The sequence below is a fragment of the Ranitomeya variabilis genome, chromosome 8 (genome assembly GCF_051348905.1).
Source record: "Ranitomeya variabilis isolate aRanVar5 chromosome 8, aRanVar5.hap1, whole genome shotgun sequence".
In the NCBI taxonomy this organism is placed as follows: domain Eukaryota; kingdom Metazoa; phylum Chordata; class Amphibia; order Anura; family Dendrobatidae; genus Ranitomeya; species Ranitomeya variabilis.
The window spans coordinates 16,953,792-16,974,782 of NC_135239.1; the positions used below are offsets into that span (position 1 = coordinate 16,953,792).

Sequence of the window (20,991 nt, forward strand, 5' to 3'; positions counted from 1 at the left end):
TAATGAGAATTTTATTATCAAATAAAGGAACCCTGAGCACCGCTCACTATAAATATATTCAGAAAAAATCAGCACAGAATGATGGATCCAACAGCAATATGAACCCGCATTTATACCCTTGTACATTTCCATTTCCTGTGCGATCTACGGTATTTCAGTAGGAGATTGTAGGCTTGATAATAAAGCACAGAAGGTTTATGATGAGCAGATAAGATGCTTCTAAGAATCCTGATGAAAAAGTAACAGTGTAAAATGTTACGTTGTTGCATTCTTGTATTACTCACTGAAACTTTTCATGAAAGAGGAAATCTGATCATTATCTTTTCAATACTTGTCTTATATTGTTACATCCACCCCTGTTCTAGAGATTACAAAAGAAAAGTCTAGACCCCTCCAGATCTACCTCCAGTAACTACAGGGGCTTCAGGGCTAGGGGCAAATATTTCTACCTCCGTACTTGGTGTCTGTTGCTACTTACCACATTGTTCTCTGGGCTTTTTGACAATTATGATTTTTGCCCTATCTTATCTGCCATCTGTCACAAACTGTTCACAGACTTTCCTGCTACTTTCTTGCTAATATTACCACCGACCTGTCAGGGAGACGTAGCAGGATACGGTGACCACAGATGGCTGCTAGACCCTCCCAGCAAAGTTCTGAATCCCCCCTGAATTAAGAATGTGAAGTTTTTGGTGCCTTTGACACATAAGATCCCTATAAACAGGAATCCCTAGTATTCCTGTGATGTCTAAACCAAAAGGTTTCTTTTTAAGGTGTTAAGGAGAACACTTTATATGTCCCCTTCCTCTATAATTTAATGGCTATTCCACAAATAATAACTTATCTTCTATCCTATTGGACCCCCAGGGATCCCAAAATTGGACCCTGCAGTCCCCTCTTGAATGAAGCAGAGGTGCACATGCTCAATCTCCAATCTCTGCTCCATTCACTGTCTATGGGACTGCTGGAGAAAGCACTCGACTACGTCCGGCAGTCCCATAGACAATGATGGAGTAGAGATTGAGCATGTGCACCTCAGCTCCATGCATGAAGGTGATGCAGAGTCCAGGAGCGTAGCTTCAAGCTCATGGGCCCTAATTCAACTGCTCCAATGGACCCCCAGTTATTGCAAGTCTTTAATGGTATTGATCCTTTTTATACAGGTCTAAGGGACTTTTTGAGCCCCCCCCAGGCTCCAGGGTCCAGGTGTGATGGCAACCCCTGCACCTACTGTAGTTACGCCCCAGGCAGAATCCCACTCCGAGGGTAAGTCCAATGCTCAGCATGCTATGGGACGCTAATGCACATTTTCTTAGCAAATTCCAGATATGATCTGACAATGAGAAGGCAGCCTGACCAATTGCAACTCCAAATTCCATGAGCCAAGACCCACTTGCCCCCATCAACCAAGTGTATCGGCCAATGGTTGGTCCATCAGCAATTCTGAGATTATCTGGTGATCCTTTGTGTCAGCTTGGGACCTGCCATACAGATAATTCCGTAAGGCCACGGTCGCACTATTATCAGTATTCGGTCAGTATTTTACATCAGTATTTGTAAGCCAAAACCAGGAGTGGGTGATAAATACAGAAGTGGTGACGGGTTTCTATTATACTTTTCCTCTATTTGTTCCACCCCTGATTTTGGCTACAAATACTGATGTAAAATACTGACCGTGTGAACGTGGCCATATAATGAGTTCACCTGGCCATTAAGAATGTTTCTCACTAGTGATGGCCAATCAAACCTTATTCCAAACCAGGACCACTCTCGGACACAGGCCGTGTTGGAATTTTTAATTTTTTTTTTGTCATATCCATGAAAAATTATAAACATGAAACCTCGAACTTTTTAATTGTGCTGCCATCTATTGGGCGAAAAGGCTACAGTGCAGAGCCTTCCAAAAGAGCAGGAAAAGCCTGCAGTAAAATCAAATGTTGTTTCACAATATAGCAACATTTTCTACAAAAACCATGGCTGGAACAAGGTTTCATGTCATTTACAGGGGGTGTACACTATTGCAACTGTTTTCTTGGTTTATTTCTCCAATGTTTTCTAAATGATAATGACAAAATGTATACCTTTTTTGGGGGGGATCCGATGTGCCGTTCTGATGTACCACTCATGAGAAATCGCATGTAGAAGCCATAAGCAAATCAGGCTGGAAGTGCATCGATTGTCTAAGATCTGCATTTAAAAAAGATTGCTCATGTGGACAAATGCTAGAACGTCATTCCATAAAACGCTCTTCTGTATCTTGCATTCTATTATATTGCAATCCTTGTTACATAAGATATAAGCTCAGACTCTAAAGTGACTTTTCAGAGTGTGCAAGAGGACTTGAACTCTAGCGCCACCTATTGGAAGTAGCAATTCTACAAGTCAATATCAACCCTTTAACCAAATCAGAATCTCAATTAGCAGACATAGTGTTTCAGAATATTGCCCCTCATCAGTGCAAAGTATGAGATCTGATATGGCTACTCTGAGACGCTACATAGACAAATGCTGGTCCGGCAGTTCCAGGAGTTACTCAATGTCTTCTCTTTTGGGTATGCCGTCTTAGCGAAGTACCAGATCACACAATTTTTATTCTTCAGGAACGCTTCAATTGGGGGGGTCCTTATTATATACAGTATATACACATATAGGTCTGTGGCTTTGAAAAAAAAAAAAAAAAGAAGATCCTAGTCCTGAGAAAGGATGCCAAGGCAAATTAGAGGGGTTTTCATAGAATGCTGAATTCACGGATATTTGATTTTAGGTTTGCCTTTTGGCTTTGTTTTCAAAACTTATGCATATATGACATGTCTTTTTGGAGTTGCTTTTTCTCTAAGTGGAAAGATCACAAAAATAATCACCACAGGCTTGGCATATATATTATATATTATAAATAATTTAATAAAATCCCAGGAAAGTTTTATATTGAGAAAATCAATGTAAAAAACTTTGAGTCATATAATCCCACAAGTAGGAAGGGCGCAGAAGTAGAAGTTGCACCTTGACATGTTTTTTTTCCAGGATTGGGAATTTTACACCTTGCCCACATTATTCATCTGACGAGTATGGGATCACGATCCGAGCCTCTGCGGATTGAATGCGTCTGCGCCATTTCTGCGCCCCTTCTTTTTGTAATTAGGGTCATTGATCTCAATAGGTCGCCTGTTAACTGGACTCCCAGATAGAGGTTAGAAGAAGGGGGCTTCAGCATCTTAGTTTGGAGTGGAGGTCGCAGACTTATAACAGTTTCTGAGGAGTCTTGTAGATATCTCAAAGTTCAGAGACTTCTCTCATACTGTCTATGCATTGTATTCCTTTTATATACAGTGTCAAACATATGTAAAACCTAAAATGCAGCAGAATCCATCAGACCTACCTTATCCTGTGAGATGCAGTGGAGAAGTGCCAGCTCTGTCTTCAAAGCCCCTTTATCTGCTCATCTCTGTCCGCCGCCTACTAAGTCTTATATCAAGAATCTAGGACATAGATGCAAATGCAGCGGTAACCTAAATACTCAGAATGGAACCTTTACAGATGTGCCCCAGATAACACGACCTGACCTTATGTCCCCTGTCCTGGAAGGGAACTGAACCGTCTTCTGGTACTGTGCACAGACACCCTCATATTGCTCAACTGCTTCTTGTAAGTAAAGATTCTGATACCACCTGACACTTCTATCAGAAAGATTCAATGTATCATGTGTGAAATACCAAACCAGATAACGACCACACAAGTGTGAAGGAACACAGGGCCATATGGAGACAAGGAAGAGCTGGAGAGGAGGAAGAGCTGGAGAGGAGGAAGTGCTCGAGAGGAGGAAGAGCTGGAGAGGAGGTAGAGCTGGAGAGGAGGAAGAGCTATAGAGAGGAGGAAGTGCTGGAGAGGAGGAAGAGCTATAGAGAGGAGGAAGTGCTGGAGAGGAGGAAGAGCTATAGAGAGGAGGAAGAGCTGGAGAGGAGGAGAAGCTGGAGAGGAGAAAGAGCTGGAGAGGAGGAAGAGCTGGAGAGAAAGATGGAGAGGAGGAAGAGCTGGAGAGAAAGATGGAGAGGAAGAATAGCTGGAGAGCAGGAAGAGCTGGAGAGGAGGTAGAGCTGGAGAGGAGGACGAGCTATAGAGAGGAGGAAGTGCTGGAGAGGAGGAAGAGCTATAGAGAGGAGGAAGAGCTGGAGAGGAGGAAGAGCTGGAGAGAAAGATGGAGAGGAGGAAGAGCTGGAGAGGAGGAAGAGCTGGAGAGGAGGTAGAGCTGGAGAGGAGGAAGAGCTGGAGAGGAGGAAGAGCTGGAGAGGAGGAAGTGCTGGAGAGGAGGTAGAGCTGGAGAGGAGGAAGAGCTGGAGAGGAGGAAGAGCTGGAGAGGAGAAAGAGCTATAGAGAGGAGGAAGAGCTGGAGAGGAGGAAGAGCTATAGAGAGGAGGAAGAGCTGGAGAGGAGGAAGGGCTGGAGAGGAGGAGCTAGAGAGAAGGATAAGCTGGATAGAAGGATGAGCTGGAGAGAAGGATGAGCTGGAGAGAAGGATGAGCTGGAAAGGAGAAAGAGTTGGGCAGGAGGAAGATCTGAAGAGAAAAGATCTGGAGAGAGGGAAAAGCTGCACAGAAGGATGAATTGGAAAGGTGAAAGAGCTGGAGAAAAGGATGAGTTGGAGAGAAGGATGAGCTGGAGAGGAGAAAGCTGGAGAAGAGGATGAGCTGGAGAGTAGGATGAGTTGGAAAGGATAAATATCTGGAGAGGAGGATGAGCTGGAGAGAAGGATGAGCTGGAGAGAGGGAAAAACTGCAGAACTAAACCAGAATAACCAGAATAGCCTCTGTGATAAATGATAAAAATTGAGCAAAAATATTTTTTGTCAAGACCATTTATTCTGTTGGCATAAAACAGAGACCTTAAAGGGAACCTGTCACCCCCAAAATCGAAGATGAGCTAAGCCCACCGGCATCAGGGGCTTATCTACAGCATTCTGTAATGCATTCTGAAATGCTGTAGATAAGCCCCCGATGTAACCTGAAAGAAAATAAAAAACAGGTTATATTATACTCACCTGGGCAAACGCAGCGGTTTATTTTCCGCAGCATGTCAATTCTTTGTGCGGATTCCGCAGCGGTTTTACACCTGCTCCATAATAGAAAACCGCAGGTGTAAAACCGCAGTAGAATCCGTACAAAAACCGCGGAAAATCCGCGATAAATCTGCAGGAAAAGCGCAGTGTTTTTGCCCTGCGGATTTATCAAAATCAGTGCAGAAAAATCCGCACACCAGTCCGCAGCGTGTGCACATAGCCTTAGGGTATGTTTCCACGGTAAGTAAACGCTGCTTGTTTGACGCTGCAGCGTCAAACAAGCAGCGTCCAGATGTTCCAGCATAGTGGAGGGGATTTTATGAAATCCCGTCTCCACTATGCGTGAAAACCCGCACGCGGCGGCCCTGCGACTCCGGACATGCTGCGCGTCTTTTCAGATCGCAGCATGTCCGTACACCCTGCGGGGACGCAGCGTCCCCGCAAGGCATATCACAGGGCCCTATGGGAGAGAGCGATCATCCCGGATGTGTACTGTACACATCCGGCATCATCGCGTCCCAGAAAGGGGGCGGGGCTTAGCGCCGAGCGGCTTCGCCGCTGCGGCGTAACCGCCGGCCATCCTGAACGTGGAGACATAGCCTAAGATTTGTAACGTTTTTGAGTAAGTTGAGCAAATAACATTGTGACATTTCAAAAAGTTTTTTTAGCAGCTTTGTAGGACAAACTGATAAGTGGGCTCCAATTAGTGAAGGCATGTCCATCTTGTGGACAGGTGACTGATAACGTGTTCAGATGGGAATAGCCCTTTCAAAAGAACCAGTCATCAGGTCAAAAGTGTCCAGTTTTTGCTCTTATTTTATTCACCCTACTCCCGAATATTCCGTTTTTTTTCTTTCTTAAAATCCACCATATGGATCCAGACATCTGAGCGTTTTCATTTGGTTCTAATTTTTATGGTTTGGCCAAGTGGGTGTGGCTAAAATGGTAATTATGCAGAAAGACTACAGACACGCCCCCAGAGAATCACGTGAGCCACACCCCAGATCCTAAAAAGCAGCACTAAATAAAAAGTCCTGTAAGTCTACACCCAAATTTAAATAAAGAAAAAGAATACTCAGGGGGGACAGCAGGAATAAAAGGAGCAAAAACTGAACATTTTAGACCCAATGACACGTCCTCCTTAAAGTTAAGAATCTTTAGAAAAAAAATCAAAATATTAATGAAAACTGCAGAGCTCCAAAGCAGAGGGTCTAGTAAAGCTCAGTCATGGCTACTGCACACTGGAAAACTGGCATAATTGTGTTATGGATCAGGTCTTCTTGAATACTGATCATATGAAGTATTGATAATTCTGCCCAGCACACCATGCTGGCTTTGACAAGGCATTCTGGTATTTGTAGTTCACCAGACACCAGGCCATAAATGGAGATAATCATGTACAGCACCATGGAATCAATGGTGCTATATAAATTATTAATAATAATAATAATCTGCAGCGCTCAACTCTATTCATATAGAGCTCCCTCTAATGGACAGTAAGGTGAAGTGCGTGTCGTGTCCATAGGAACCAGAAGGACGCACAGATCTGCTGATACTTTGTTGCAAAGCACAAGAGCTGGAAACAAGAGCCGCACTGGGCATGAATGCCAGGCACAGGGATCCAGACACACGGGGTAATGATGACCATCTCTGCACATGACTCATGGTATAATGTGTGCAAATGTTCTTCAAATGCCTTCATGCAATAACATGCAGCCTTTAGCTTTCCGACTGCAGTGGAACTGCCAGGGCATGCTGGGATTTGTAGTTTGCAACAATTGGAGAGCCGCAGCTTGCAGGTCATTGCAGTAGCTGCATTTATGGTAATGACGGAGGTGTAACCTGCACAATAATCCCTGCTGACCCCAGAGCGATCCTCCATCATGGGGCCACTTGCTGGATTGTCCGTCACCATTACGCCGCTTTCATGGAATAATTTCAGGGATCAGATCTCCTATAGACTCATGTCCGATTCCTGGAGCCGCTGGTTACATTGTATAAAGGTCTATTATTCAGCAATTCCACCTGACAACCAATATGGAGGCTGTTGGGACTCGCCGCTTTCCTGGAAATATCCAACTTTTAGATTAGGTCTCCATGGAAAACAAGTGGTTGAAATTTCTTCATTAAATAGTAGCCTTGGGCTGGACGGCAAATTTGGCTGCAACATACGGTAGATCGCTCTTTGTGGCTGCTACAGGGCAGGAAAATGTAGGTGAATATGGTGATAGCACGACTGAAAGGGGCGAGTAGCAAAATGCAGCCAATTATAAATATTATACATTTTCGTTGCTTGTCTCAGTACCCCAGGGGGTCGCAATTTGACCCCATTCACCTGCATATTTCTGCAAGGAAGCAGCTGCACGGAGCGATCTATGACCGTGTGACCCGTGTAGTGGCCCAAGGTGACGTCGCTGGCCTGGACGGAGGCCGCCGCTCCCTCCGCGCCCCTCACACTGTCTGCTGTGGAGCACTTCCTGTAATAATTAGATTTTGCATTGATTTTCGTATCATTTATATTGTCGGATCTGTTTTAGATGTTTTTATCTCACTTCCAGTTTAATTTAACGGAAAAATGGCTCAGAGGATTCTGCTCGGACTTGATGCGCTGGAGAAATATTCACAAGAGATTCTGGACAAACGTGCGAAGGTGAGTCGTCAGCAATGACAGAGATGGGGAGCAATGTACAATTACCTGGCGGCCGCCTGCTGCTATAAAGGGGCTTCTGTGAAGGGTCCGCCCCCCCACAATAACTATTCACCCTAGTAGTAATGTCTTTGTTAGGCCATGTTCTCATGCTCAGTATTAGGTCAGGATTTTACATCAGTATTTGTAAGTCAAAACCAGGAGTGGGTGATAAATGCAGAAGTGGTGAATATGTTTCTATTATACTTTTCCTCTGATTGTTCCTCTCCTTGTTTTGTCTTACAAATACTGATGTAAAATACTGACCAAATACTGACCGTGGCCTTAGAACTCTCATATTATTATTATTATTATTATTATTCTGCCTCCAATAGTCTGGAAAGTCTCAGTCTGGCACAGGATAATCTGGGATCTGGAGAGACCAGAAGCCTAAAAAACAGACTGCTGAGTGGTCTTCAAGGCTTCAACTCTTGTAAATGAAATGTATATACCTTGCTCAATAATCCAGAATATCTGATGACTTTTTGTACATCCAAGCTCATTATGATCATCATCAGGGGCCTGTATTAGTTGGGCCCCATTACGGTAAGTTTAACTCTTGTAGCTCTCTCAGCCCATTAGTTTTCTGCAAGAGTCGAAAGAACAATGTAGGACACAGATTTGCAGAAATCCAGCGGTGACCCCGTTTCTGCGTGCAGAGCTGTTAACCACAAGTCACATTCGCAGATATTCTGAGTGATTTATGAACTTGGTTTTATGATGCTGTAATACTAGATTATGCAATAAATACCATGAACAGGAGGGCGGCGCATGCTGCAGATATAGAGAGCAACCGAGTGTAGAAAATAGAGGGATTACCGGCAATCTAATGTCCTACACAGACAGGGTATAGTCACAGGTTCCAGTTTCTTGATAAAATCTGGCAAAAATACAGCCAAATAAATCAGAATATAAAACTCCATATGTGAATAAAGCCCCATACGAAGATGCGGCAACACCGACCTCGTAGCATTTAATGCAGCACCATCAATACCAGCAGAATCCCACATTGTGGACATTGGAATCTGCCTGATTCAGTGGATGGGACAGTTTGCAGTACAGTGATGTCTAATCTGTGACTCTCCAGCTATTGTAAAACTACAATTCCCAGCATGCCTAACATGAGAGTTTTGCAACACCTTGGACCCACAGGTTGAGCATCACTGCTATAAAGCAATTCCTTTATTTTATTGTCACTTAAGTGGTTATAAATCATGTATCACGTGTTTTCTTCTAGAAATGCAGCCTGGGCTATCTGCAGAGAATCCCACCTTTAAGAATCCCGCTGGCCTTAGATTTAGAGCCAAAGACTGATCAGAAGCCTGATGAGAAAGCTAACCGAGAGAAGCCCCCAACACCGAGATCTTCCAGGTGGGACATCAGTCAATACCTGAACGCGAGGCTTATACATCAGCCCTGGACTTTATTATACCTTTCATTCAGAGTTTAATTCATTTTAATAATACAAATGTATCAAGGAGAAAGCGAGGACATCCTGAGTGATCCTTCCCTGCAACCCTCAGCCGCTCGCCGGGCTCCATGCTTCCACTTTTGTCCGGACGTGAACATGACCAACACCGCCAGTCACAGCCCATGGCAGTGATGATAGTGCGCATGGCACAAACCCACCGAGTACAGTGATACCAGTGGTGGAAACTGGTTTAAAAGCCGAGTTGTTGTTCATTTTTTTTTTTATCAAGTGTGTTGCTATTGGGATATTTTTTCAAAATCCAGGACACTACTAAAAAAGTTCATCTGTCTGCAGTTTCCACTAGGGGGAGCTGACTGCATACACAGCTCATATATACATGCGTGTGTATGGAGCTCCCCCTAGTGGCAGTTGCATACAGAAATAAGCTAAGCATTTAACTCTACGTGTGCTCTACCCCATGTATATACATTTATTTTATTGACTCCTCAATGGTTCAGAACATTCTCTCAGAGCTAAACCTAAAGTGCTAATTCATGTTTCCCCCCCCCCCAGATATCCAATTGACAATGATTTTGGAAAGGCAGTATATCTCCGACCCTTCACTGCACCTGCTCGCTTCCCTGATTACCATAGCCAAGGTGCGTTCTTACTGCTGCAATTTGTAGATTAACACTGACAAAAAAAAAAAATTATGTACAGTGTATAATATATATATATATATAGGGAGTTTTTGCTTTCTATATACCCCATTACATGATAACTAATTACTGATGGTCCTGACAACATGAACCCTCAAGCTATCCTCTTTCTCCCGGGTAAAGTACCAGCGTTGCAGAGAGGGGCAGCCCATTGAAGTAGTGATGCCTCCTGGCGATATTTCAATTAACATACATGTAAAGACAGAGCTATAATATAGATGATTGTTTGCTGACTTCTGTAATATATCTCTATAGTAGTCATAGTTTCTTTTTATGGAAATCTCCTGCTTATTTGCTGGTTTTATTGACAAAAGGCCAATGTACAACAGCCTGTCCTTCACTGTGTGTGCGGATGAAGTGACGCCTGCCGCTGCCGTTCCTGAGCAAGCTCTGCGCTGGGGTTGATCACAGACAGTAACTGAATGTAGGAGACTGTTCTGGCAGTCACTGGACTTTGCCCTGAAGCCTTCTGCAGAGCACTTGATCCACTGTCTTTGAAGGTCTTGATGATCCGATAAATGGTTGAGTTAGGGGCAATCTTATAAGGCAGCAAAGTCCTTGCCTGTAAAGCCCTTCAGATGCAAACCAATGATGGCTGCACGTTTCAGTCTGCTCATATAATTCAAGCATCATCAGCTGCCTTGTCCTTGTCAATACTTTCTCCTGAACAAATGAGAAAATCACTGAAATTATTTAAGTTGGTCATTTTTTGGGGGGCAGAGCTGAAATTCAGTGGAAATGTTCTAATATTGTTTGTTTTTTTTTTAAACGTATTTTCTTGACATGGAATGACTTCACAATTTTTTGCAATTCATCTAATCACTTATCGTAACAATCTAGAGTTAATGCAAATTGCCATTATAAAAGCTGAATCAGCAAAATTTGTGTCTGTCTCAAAACCTTTGGCCACGACTGGCGGCATCATTATCTTGCCTTGTCTGTTTCAACCACTAGGGGGCCCTCTATACACAGCTGAATATGTGTCCTATTGAAAGGAAATAGACACTGATCCTGATCGCCCTCTTGTGGGGAGAGCAGGAAGTGTGTTGGTTATCATTTGCATTGCACCTGACTGTATGTTTATGTATTTATATTAGGGTTTAATAACATTTTTACATTTATACTGTAAAAATGTATCAAGTATCTGGCACTGGGTCATATAGAAAGAAGCAGTTATGGCAATTTATATACAGTCCTCCATTCACTTAAAGGGGTTGTCCTGTCCAAATCGATAAGTCTGCAGTCACTCTGTGTGCCTGATGACTTATGAATCCCACCAGCACACGCACTGTGCACTGCGGGGATTCTCTAGTTTTTGACATGGGACCGGCGAGTATGTATGCGGTGTACATACTCCCGGCTTGTGGCCTTGCTCCATGGAAGTGTATGGAAGTGAGGCCACGCCCACTGGCCGGGAGTATGTGTAGCGCCCCCACTGCCGCAGGGCCGAGGGGTACCCGGTACCGGGCCTCTGAGTCTCTGCTCTGGGGTTGTCACGGTGGCTAGACCCGGTCCGTGACCCTGCTGAGGGGCGCCCAATGAAAGGTGTGGGTGGTGATGATGTTGTAGTGGTGCGGTGCAGGTCGCAGTAAATAACGAGGACACCAGGTTGCAGTCTCTTTACCTCTTTACTGAAGGCTTCAGGATCCTCAGTCCGGAATACGGTTAACCGGGCTACCTGAGTCCGGCCGGTCCGATGGCACCTCCAGAGTTCCCTTTGCAGGTGGAAATCTGTGCCTTCCTTCTAGCGCTTGTGTGTTGTAGTCCTCCCCTGCTGTGCTTACGGGATAGTCCTCACAACTGTTGTGTCTGTTTCTGAAGTTCCCTCACAACTCGATTCTGATGTTCTCCCTCTTCGTCCCCCAGATCATATGGCTAGGACGCACCCGTATGACGGGTAGGCTCGGAGCTCTTCCGGGACCCTAGTGTCGCCCCTCTCCAACTGTTGCCCCCTATGTCTTCTTAGGCCGGTTTCACACGTCAGTGGCTCCGGTACGTGAGGTGACAGTTTCCTCCCGTACCGGAGACACTGACACACGTAGACCCATAAAAATCAATGCATCTGTTCAGATGTCATTGATTTTGTGCGGACCGTGTGCGGACCGTGTCTCCGTGTGCCAAACACGGAGACATGTCAGTGTTCGTGGGAGCGCACGGATTACACGGACCCAATAGAGTCAATGGGTCCGTGTAAAACACGGACCTCACACGGACATTCTCCGTCTGGGGTCCGTGTGGCGTGCCGGAGACAGCGCTACAGTAAGCGCTGTCCCCCCCCACATGGTGCTGAAGCTGCCATTCATATGTTCCCTGTAGCAGCGTTTGCTACAGAGAAAATATGAATGATAGTGTTTAAAATAAAGATCCATGTGTCCGCCGCCCTCCCACCCCCTGTGCGCCCCCCCCCGCTGGTCAGCAAATACTCACCCGGATCCCCCGTCGGCAGTCGCTCCTTCCTGGTCTGGCCGCGGCTTCTCTACTGTATGCGGCCGATTACACTCATGAATATGTGGCTCCACCTCCAATAGGGGCGGAGCCGCCTATTCATGAGTGTAAATGAGCGGCCCCACGTGACCGCATACAGTAAGCCGCGGCCAGACCAGGAAGGAGCGACTGCCGACGGGGGATCCGGGTGAGTATTTTCTGACCAGCGGGGGGGGCGCACAGGGGGTGGGGGGGCGGCGGACACATGGATCTTTATTTTAAACACTATTCTTCATATTTTCCCTGCAGCAAACGTTGCTGCAGGGATGATATGAATCGCAGCTTCAGCACCATGCAGAGTGGGTACCACACGCTCCGTGTGGTACCCACTCGCCATACGGGCGGCACACGTGTGCCGCAGGTATGGCCTCCGTGAGTTCCCAGGCACACGGACACGGATAACTCCGGTACCGATTTATTCCGGTACCGGAATTATCTGGACGTGTGGGACAGCCCTTAGGTGATTTGAGTGAGACAGCCCGCCTATAACTGACTGTCCTGCCGTAGGTTTGAAGTTTGGCCTGGAGCTCTATACTTCCTCGGCGTTCCGGCCACCGGTTGTGCGCCTCAGTAGGATGTTGCCTCATCTTACGGCACGACTCCTACTGGTGTTTCTCCTTGTTGCGTTGATCTCGTTTCTCACTCAGCACAATAAACCCCGCTTCTTGTCCTTCCTTGGGCACCGCCGCTATATCGTGCAGGCGCGGTCCCGTAACGTTCTCTCTGGTTGCTAGGCCTCTGTCAGGATCCCACCCCTGACAGGGACCCCTCTGAATCTTCCCCTACAACACCCTCTGCCACAAGGTGTTGCCTGGTTCGTACCCAGTCAGCATTCTCTCTAACTTCCTGCCTGACCCCCAGTTTTACCAGATTGCGAGGAGTGGCCTAATACATAGCACCCTTAGCTCCCCCTGGAGGCCCGACTGTGAAATATATTGGTGTCTGTGATACCTGGTCAGATGAACTCCTTCAGTGCCATCAGACGCACCATAGCTCCCCATAGTGGCGGAACCGCAGTACTGCAACGACCAGGACTCTGGGGCGCTGCATATGTGTAATTCATAAATGCCCTCTGGTCCTGGGTCAGAAACTGTGAATCCCACAGTGCATGTGCTGGGGGGATTCATAAGTCTTAAGGCACACAGAGTGACCAGGCGCTTATCGATTTGGACCGGACAACCCCTTTAAGGGTCTCATAGCAGCGGCGAGGTCAAATTCTGGCTGATTTACCACTGGCCAATAACTTGGGATGCAGACATGGTAATGCCAGTGGTCCGCAATAGATTGAGTGGGGGGATATACCTGCATCTGAGGCTGAGTTTCACCTCTCCAACCCTAAAGTTTGGCATCAGATAAGCGGCGCCCGAGATACTTTGTAGCTGCTCTATTCAGGTAAATCAGGGAAGATGACAACCCTTGGCCCATTCTATAGTTCTCTGTGTATACGGACATTGTGATTGTAAGGCTGCCGTCACACTATCAGTATTTTACATCAGTATTTGTAGCCAAAACCAGGAGTGGAACAAATAGAGGAAAAGTATAATAGAAACATATGCACCACTTCTGTATTTATCACCCACTACTGGTTTTGGCTTACACATACTGATGTAAAATACTGACCAAATACTGATAGTGTGACGGCAGCCTTAGTGTGGAGATAAGACATGGAAGCGTTGGGTTTGTCGTTCATTCTATGTGATAATAGTAATAAATGCCCCAATTACAGGGAAGGAACTGAAGACGAGTCCAAAGCCAAGATGTATCTCTGCAACCCGGAGGAGATGCTGGAGAAGTGAGGTGCGGGCCCCGAGCCGCGATCTTCAGGGATAATCAGCACATGGTGAAGGCTGACGGATTCCTAATGACTGGGTTTCTTTTGTTTTTGCCTTTTGTTTTTCCTTTCAGGTGGAATCTCTCCTGGACCTGGATACTCTGTGCCGCATGGTGCACACCGGTCCTGTCCTGTCCAGTCTGGGGGGAGCGTCATTAGTGGCATCTCCTAGGGACGTGGTACAAGAATCCCACGCAACAGGTTGGTGAAAATGTCAGCAGGACTACAGTATCTGCAGGCGCTATAGAAATGCATGCTAGTAAAGATTAATGCTGCTGCATAGCACTATTATGTGGGCACTGGATGATGCTATTATGTCACTGTATAGCACTGGATGTTATTATGTGTGCACTGTAAAGCACTGTTATTATGGGCACTGAATTATGGTAATATATATTCCCTGTATAGCACTGTTATTATGGGCACTGGATGATTGTATTATATGTTCACAGTTTAGCACTGGTATTATGGGCACTGGATGATGGTATTTTATGTTCACAATATAGCACCGTTATTATGTGCACTGGATGATGGTAATAAATGTTCCCTGTATAGCACTGTTATTATGGGCACTGGATAATAATAATAATTTTTATTTATATAGCGCCAACATATTCCGCAGCGCTTTACAACTTATAGAGGGGACTTGTACAGACAATAGACATTACAGCATAACAGAAATCACAGTTCAAAACAGATACCAGGAGTAATGAGGGCCCTGCTGCTCGCAAGCTACAACCTATGAGGAAAAGGGGAGACACGAGAGGTGGATGGATGATGGTATTATATGTTCACAGTTTAGCACTGTTATTATGGGCACTGGATGATGGTAATATATGTTCCCTGTATAGCACTGGTATTATGGGCACTGGATGATGGTATTATATATTCCCTGTATAGCACTGTTATTATGGGCACTGGATGATGGTAATATATGTTCCCTGTATAGCACTGGTATTATGGGCACTGGATGATGGTATTATATATTCCCTGTATAGCACTGTTATTATGGGCACTGGATGATGGTATTATATATTCCCTGTATAGCACTGTTATTATGGGCACTGGATGATGGTATTATATATTCCCTGTATAGCACTGTTATTATGGGCACTGGATGATGGTATTATATGTTCCCTGTATAGCACTGTTATTATGGGCACTGGATGATGGTATTATATGTTCACAGTTTAGCACTATTATGTGACCTATGGTCAGTTCATGCTTTGTGGTCCGATCTCAGCCTGCTCTGCACCGACGTCTGAACGAACCCTAAGGTGCTATTATTAATTGTGCAATATATGTTAAAAACAGAACAATTGAGGTTTTCTAACTCCTTCCGAAATATGGGAAATAGAATCCCATGCACTTTCCATGGAACGTTACCAACATTGATCTGACACTACACACTTTTATACTACATACAAATGGGATAAATCAATAAATGCTTCATATCTTGGATCTCAGACTCTTCAATTTTTTTCACTACAATAGAAAAATCAGACGTGCCTGTATGTGCGGATGATTTCAGACCGGAAAAGACATCAGAGTCAGCTAGAAGCAGCGGAGCACAAGACGTCACCGACCACAGTTCTCCCTCCAGGTGAAGTAGATGATGAATGGCACTTGTGTTATAGAATAATAAATTCCTGGAGCCACCAGAAGGGGGCAGGCTGCTGTATAGAAAGTTTCAGTTATTCAGAATTACTTATGGTATAAATATCGCATATTTCCATATGACTTCCTACATTCACTTTGGAAAAATCACTTTTATTACGAAAACGTCAAACTTTGATTAGAAATCGTATCATTCGAAAAGATTCTCAGCAGGTGATCATTCTCATTAGATTTAATACATATGATCAAGAATATATGTTTATCTAATATGTTTCATATTTTAATTCCTTGCCAGTTTTAAGATCTCTGATTGCTTTCAATGGATGGGAAAATTCTTGCTTAGCTTCAAAGGCTGATCATGTCCATTTAAAGCAGCTGCAGTGCTCGTTCCAGTGTGTCAGGGCTAAACAATGTCAGAGATTTTGAGAGTCTGCATTTAAAAAATAAAGTTTTGATTCACTGAAAATAGCCAGAGATCTTGAAAATGGTAAAGTATAGAGAGTTGCTTAAAAATTCCTTATACTATGATTAATTAAGCTTTATCTGATCATGAACTCAGAAAAAAAAAATCCTTAAAGGGTTGTCCAGGCTTAGATATTACGGCTGTCTTCTTTGAAAAGCAGCACTACCCATATCTACAGGTTGTCAGGTATTGCGGCTCTGCACCATTCATTTCAATGGAGCTGAGATGGAAAACCATAAATAACTCGCAGAAACAGCTGGCGCGTTTATCTAGTCCTGGACAATCCCTTTAAGTCTACACCAATTCCTACATCTTAGCTTGCCCAGAGTAGGACCCTTATGATCGTCACTTATTTTTGTTCTTTTTTCCCATTAACAGGTTAAATGCCCAGAAAGCGGCCGCCATCTCCTTGTGCATGGAGGATGAAATGGAGAATCCTGACAATAAAATTCTAACTGTGAGACAGAAGACAATTAGTGCACGCGTGCAGGTACGCTGCTCCCACACTGCGCTCTGGCACCCGCTCGTTGGTCCCATCAGGGCTTATGTCCCCCCCCCAAAAAAAACGGGGATTCAGATGTATGCGCCGATTGGGTCATAGACTATAATGGTGCCGGCAGAGCGAACATGCACTCCGATGTGCTTTATTTTCAGGCGTGTACGCCTACTGCAGGTGGACACTCGGGGTGCTTTCACATTGCTTTCTGGCGCCCATTTGTTGGCGCCCTCAGGGTTTATGCCCGAACCCCCTTGCAAAACGGAATTCGGGCATATGCACCTTACTGGGCCATGGACTATCATGGTGTCGGCAGAATAAACGTGCGCTCTTCCATGCTTCATTTTCGAGTGTGTACGCCTACTGGAGGCCTATACTCAATGTCCAGGTGTCCCCCCTACTAGGAGGCGCATACCCCCGAAAATGATGCACAAAAGAGTGCATGTTCGCACTGCTGGCACCATTATAGTCTATGACCTCAGTCTATGACCTCATCGGTGCATATGTCCGGACCCACGAACATGAAGATAAATGCAATATGAAAGAACCCCAACACCATGTCATTATCTCTTACCAATACTAGAATGCATGGCACATCCTAAGCACGAACCTGCAGCCTGGAGATCTCCACAACTACTACTCTCAGCATTCCCTGACTGTGTGGAGAGTCCAGATAGGTGTAAATGTCGGGTCTCCTGTGTGAGGGCAGCAACGGATAGAGCTAGATACAGATTTTACACACTGAAACAAGTCATAAAACGTTCAATGCCCGAGCTCAGCATCTCCATCTATCGGTGTTCCCCATCTCTGGTCCTCCAGAGCCACCAACAGGTCATGTCTTCAGGATTTCTTTAGTAATGCACAGGTGATGGAATTCTTGCCTTTCCAGGTAATGCAATTATCACCTGGTCAATACTAAGGAAATACTGAAGACATGACCTGTTGGTGGCTCTTGAGGACCAGAGTTGGGGAACACTGAAATAGATGGAGATGCTGAGCTCGGGCATTGAACGTTTTATGACTTGTTTAAGTGTGTAAAAACTGTGCAAATGCTGCCAGAAAAAGCCTGCGAGTCCTGCTTCCCCTGCCCACTTATAAAGAAAGCCTGTGAGTCCTACTTCCCCTGCCCACTTATAAAGAAAGCCTGCGAGTCCTGCTTCCCCTGCTCACTTATAAAGAAAGCCTGTGAGTTCTGCTTCCCCTGCCGACTTATAAAGAAAGCCTGTGAGTTCTGCTTCCCCTGCTGACTTATAAAGAAAGCCTGTGAGTTCTGCTTCCCCTGCCGACTTATAAAGAAAGGCTGTGAGTCCTGCTTCCCCTGCCCAATTATAAAGAAAGCCTGTGAGTCCTGCTTCCCCTGCTCACTTATAAAGAAAGCCTGTGAGTTCTGCTTCCCCTGCCGACTTATAAAGAAAGCCTGTGAGTTCTGCTTCCCCTGCCGACTTATAAAGAAAGGCTGTGAGTCCTGCTTCCCCTGCCCAATTATAAAGAAAGCCTGTGAGTCCTGCTTCTCCTGCCCACTTATAAAGAAAGCCGGTGAGTCCTCCTTCCCCTGCCCACTTATAAAGAAAGCCTGCGAGTCCTGCTTCCCCTGCCCACTTATAAAGAAAGCCTGTGAGTCCTGCTTCTCCTGCCCACTTATAAAGAAAGCCTGAGAGGCCAGCTTCCTCCACTCACTCATAAAAAAAGCTTGAGTCCTGAGTAGAGAAAGCTTGTGAGTCCTATTCACATACCCCCTTATATAGAAAGCCTGTGAGTCCCGTTTCACCCCGCCCACTCATAAAGCCTGTGAGTCTCACTTCCCCCGCCTCCTCATAGATAAGCCTGTGAGTCCTGATTCCCTCGCCATAGAAAAAGCACAGAAACGTGTACATTCCATATCTCGGCATCTTGCCCTTTCCTATGCTGCCCACAGATTGGAGATCTGACCGATACAAATGCAAATCTCAATTAACAAAAAGAATAATGTTACAATTAGTATTTTCCTTTGTAGATTGTCAGTGAAACCCACCCGATCATTTACAACAATCAAATTAACAACTTGTCTGACTTCCGGAGGAACCTGATTATAAGATCCAAAACCTTCTCTCCTGCTGGAGCCAGCCCCCTCCTAAGAAACCGGCAACTTGGATTACAGGGCGCCATGCTGAAGAAGAGTAACCTCAATAAAGCCTCATCATCTGATAACACCAAGGTCATCCTCTATTACTTATCAGCAGACGGAACACAGCAAAGAGTGAAGATAGCCAAAGACGGAAACGTCACCAAGCAGAAACAAGTAAACAGTCCTGAAACTAGGAAGAACTGTGCGCAAGACAGAAAATCAATACACATATCTCCTACTATTGAGCAGCAGGAAGAGGAGCTTGGTGTCGGACCAGTCATAAATGGGATGAACCCTATGACAGCAGTGGACTGTAGTCCATCTTTCCATGCAAGGTCCCACCATGAATCAAGGCTGTTTTGTCCGAGCAGCACGAGAACCTTCAGTTCTCAGATCTCAAGACCCAGCAGTGTAAGGGAAATACACAACTGGAGCTACGTCTCCATCTCCAAACCATTATCACCCCCTGAGATCCCAGCAGAACCTCTACAGAAGAAAACGTTTGGTGGTAATGCATCTCCTGACATGGTGAAGGAGGAGGTGATGCCAACGTCCGGGATGATGTTCTTCACAAAGTCTGTGATATTAGAAGATAGAAATGGGAAACCTGGATCTTCTTCTCATGAAATAAATCCTGGAGGAACATATTTGGGACGTGTAAGATCCTCTGAGGTCACTACAGAAGATAGCAAGATGGAAGGTAATGGGACTGAAGAGTTAAATGGAGAAATCGGCCAGAGTCATCGTCATCCAGCAACTGAGATTCAGGAAATTACCGACTCCGAAAATGAATCCAATGAGGAGCAAGACCAGAAATCCTCTGCTATCTCTGTGCATCTCAGTTCAACCCCCGTTATCAGTATCCCGACAGCAACTGTAGATAGCGCGGATTAATATTAAATCATGAGGGAGGGGAAATTGGATCATAACCAGCAAAGCTACAGCTGACAGCCCTCACCCCCAGTATCCCGATTATTGGGTGCATCATTGAATCTGCTCATTGAGTTAGGTTGTAAAGTTTCTAATAATTCCAAGGTTCAATGTGTTCTAGAAAGTGCTGGATTATCAAACATTCTAATTATTGATTGATTTTCAAAACTCTGAAAGGCACAAAATTTACACAAATGGCACTTAGTACATAATATTGGCACTCAAATTGTTCCATAATTATTTTCTATTTCCTTCTGGATATTGCAGTTTTGTGCCATAAACAAGCAGCGGATTATCGGATTTGTTGTTTTTCGCAGATGTTGATTACATGATGAAAGGCTGAGAAAGTAGGACTCACAGGCTGTCTCTATGAGTGTGCGAGAGAGACAGGACTCACATGCTCTTTATCTGAGTGGGCAGGAGAAGCAGGACTCACAGGCTCTCTCTATGGATGAGTAGGGTGAGAAGGACTCACACGCTCTTTATCTCAGTGGGTGGGGATGTAGGGCTCACAAGCTTTCTCTATGAATGAGTAGTAGAAGCAGGACTCACAGGCTGTCTCTATGAGTGTGCAAGAGAGACAGGACTCACACGCTCTTTATCAGAGTGGGCAGGAGAAGCAGGACTCACAGGCTCTCTCTATGGATGAGTAGGGGGGAGCAGGACTCACAGGCTCGTTTTCTGTGTGTGCGACAGAAGCAGGACTTAGGCTTTCTCTATGAATGAGTAGGGGACACAGGACTCACAGGCTGTCTGAGAGGGTGGGGCCAGAGGGACTCACAGGCTCTACCTACTAGTGGGCATTTAAAGCTTTCTCTCATATTATTCGTTTATTAGAGACTTGTTGTCCCTGCTACAGTTTCACATACCTCCCAACCGTCCCGATTTCAGCGGGACAGTCCCGCTTTGGCACCGGGGTCCCGCTGTCCCGCTTCGGGCATTTAAAATCCCGAATTTGCGGCCGCCGGTGAAGCCCCGCCCACTTCCGGGACGTAGAGAGAGCCCGATTAGGTTTGTGGCTGTTTTTTTTTTCTTATACATGCTGGGTCTCCTCCCGACCGATCCCGCCCCCCCGCCCCCGCCCCCTGTGTGTGCGGCGCTGCCACGCTGAGGAAGAGAGCCAGCAGCGATCAAGATGAGAGGTCATCGACTCACTACCTGAGGTGTGTGCACGGAGCTCCGGCGTCTCCTGCTCTTAGC

At 45.4% G+C, this 20,991-nt stretch overlaps 2 protein-coding genes across 6 annotated transcripts in view; one reads left to right on the top strand and one right to left on the bottom strand.

Moving 5' to 3' along the window:
- The window catches only part of IL23R (interleukin 23 receptor), a 61,087-nt gene extending 45,230 nt beyond the window's left edge, over positions 1-15,857 (bottom strand). For 2 of the 3 annotated variants that reach the window (XM_077276379.1, XM_077276378.1), the window contains exon 1: positions 2,082-2,189. The gene's annotated coding sequence lies outside the window, so the exon portion shown is untranslated. Of the gene's footprint in view, positions 1-2,081; positions 2,190-15,690 lie in introns of those variants that run through there. The other variant, XM_077276380.1, reaches the window with a different exon arrangement.
- C8H1orf141 (chromosome 8 C1orf141 homolog) lies at positions 6,565-20,649 on the top strand. Of its 3 annotated transcripts, none has more exons than XM_077276381.1 (9): positions 6,565-6,684; positions 7,609-7,700; positions 8,974-9,107; positions 9,721-9,806; positions 14,077-14,147; positions 14,256-14,382; positions 15,676-15,784; positions 16,640-16,751; positions 18,751-20,649. In XM_077276381.1, the coding sequence occupies exons 2-9, from the start codon at positions 7,626-7,628 to the stop codon at positions 19,753-19,755; spliced, it is 1,719 nt and encodes a 572-aa protein (XP_077132496.1). In that variant the 5' UTR covers positions 6,565-6,684; positions 7,609-7,625; the 3' UTR covers positions 19,756-20,649. The 3 variants fall into 3 exon arrangements, with proteins under 3 accessions (XP_077132496.1, XP_077132498.1, XP_077132497.1); XM_077276382.1 differs by lacking the exon at positions 6,565-6,684 and adding an exon at positions 7,402-7,529; XM_077276383.1 differs by lacking the exon at positions 9,721-9,806 and having other exon boundaries at positions 6,566-6,684.
- Positions 20,650-20,991: the final 342 nt, after the last annotated feature.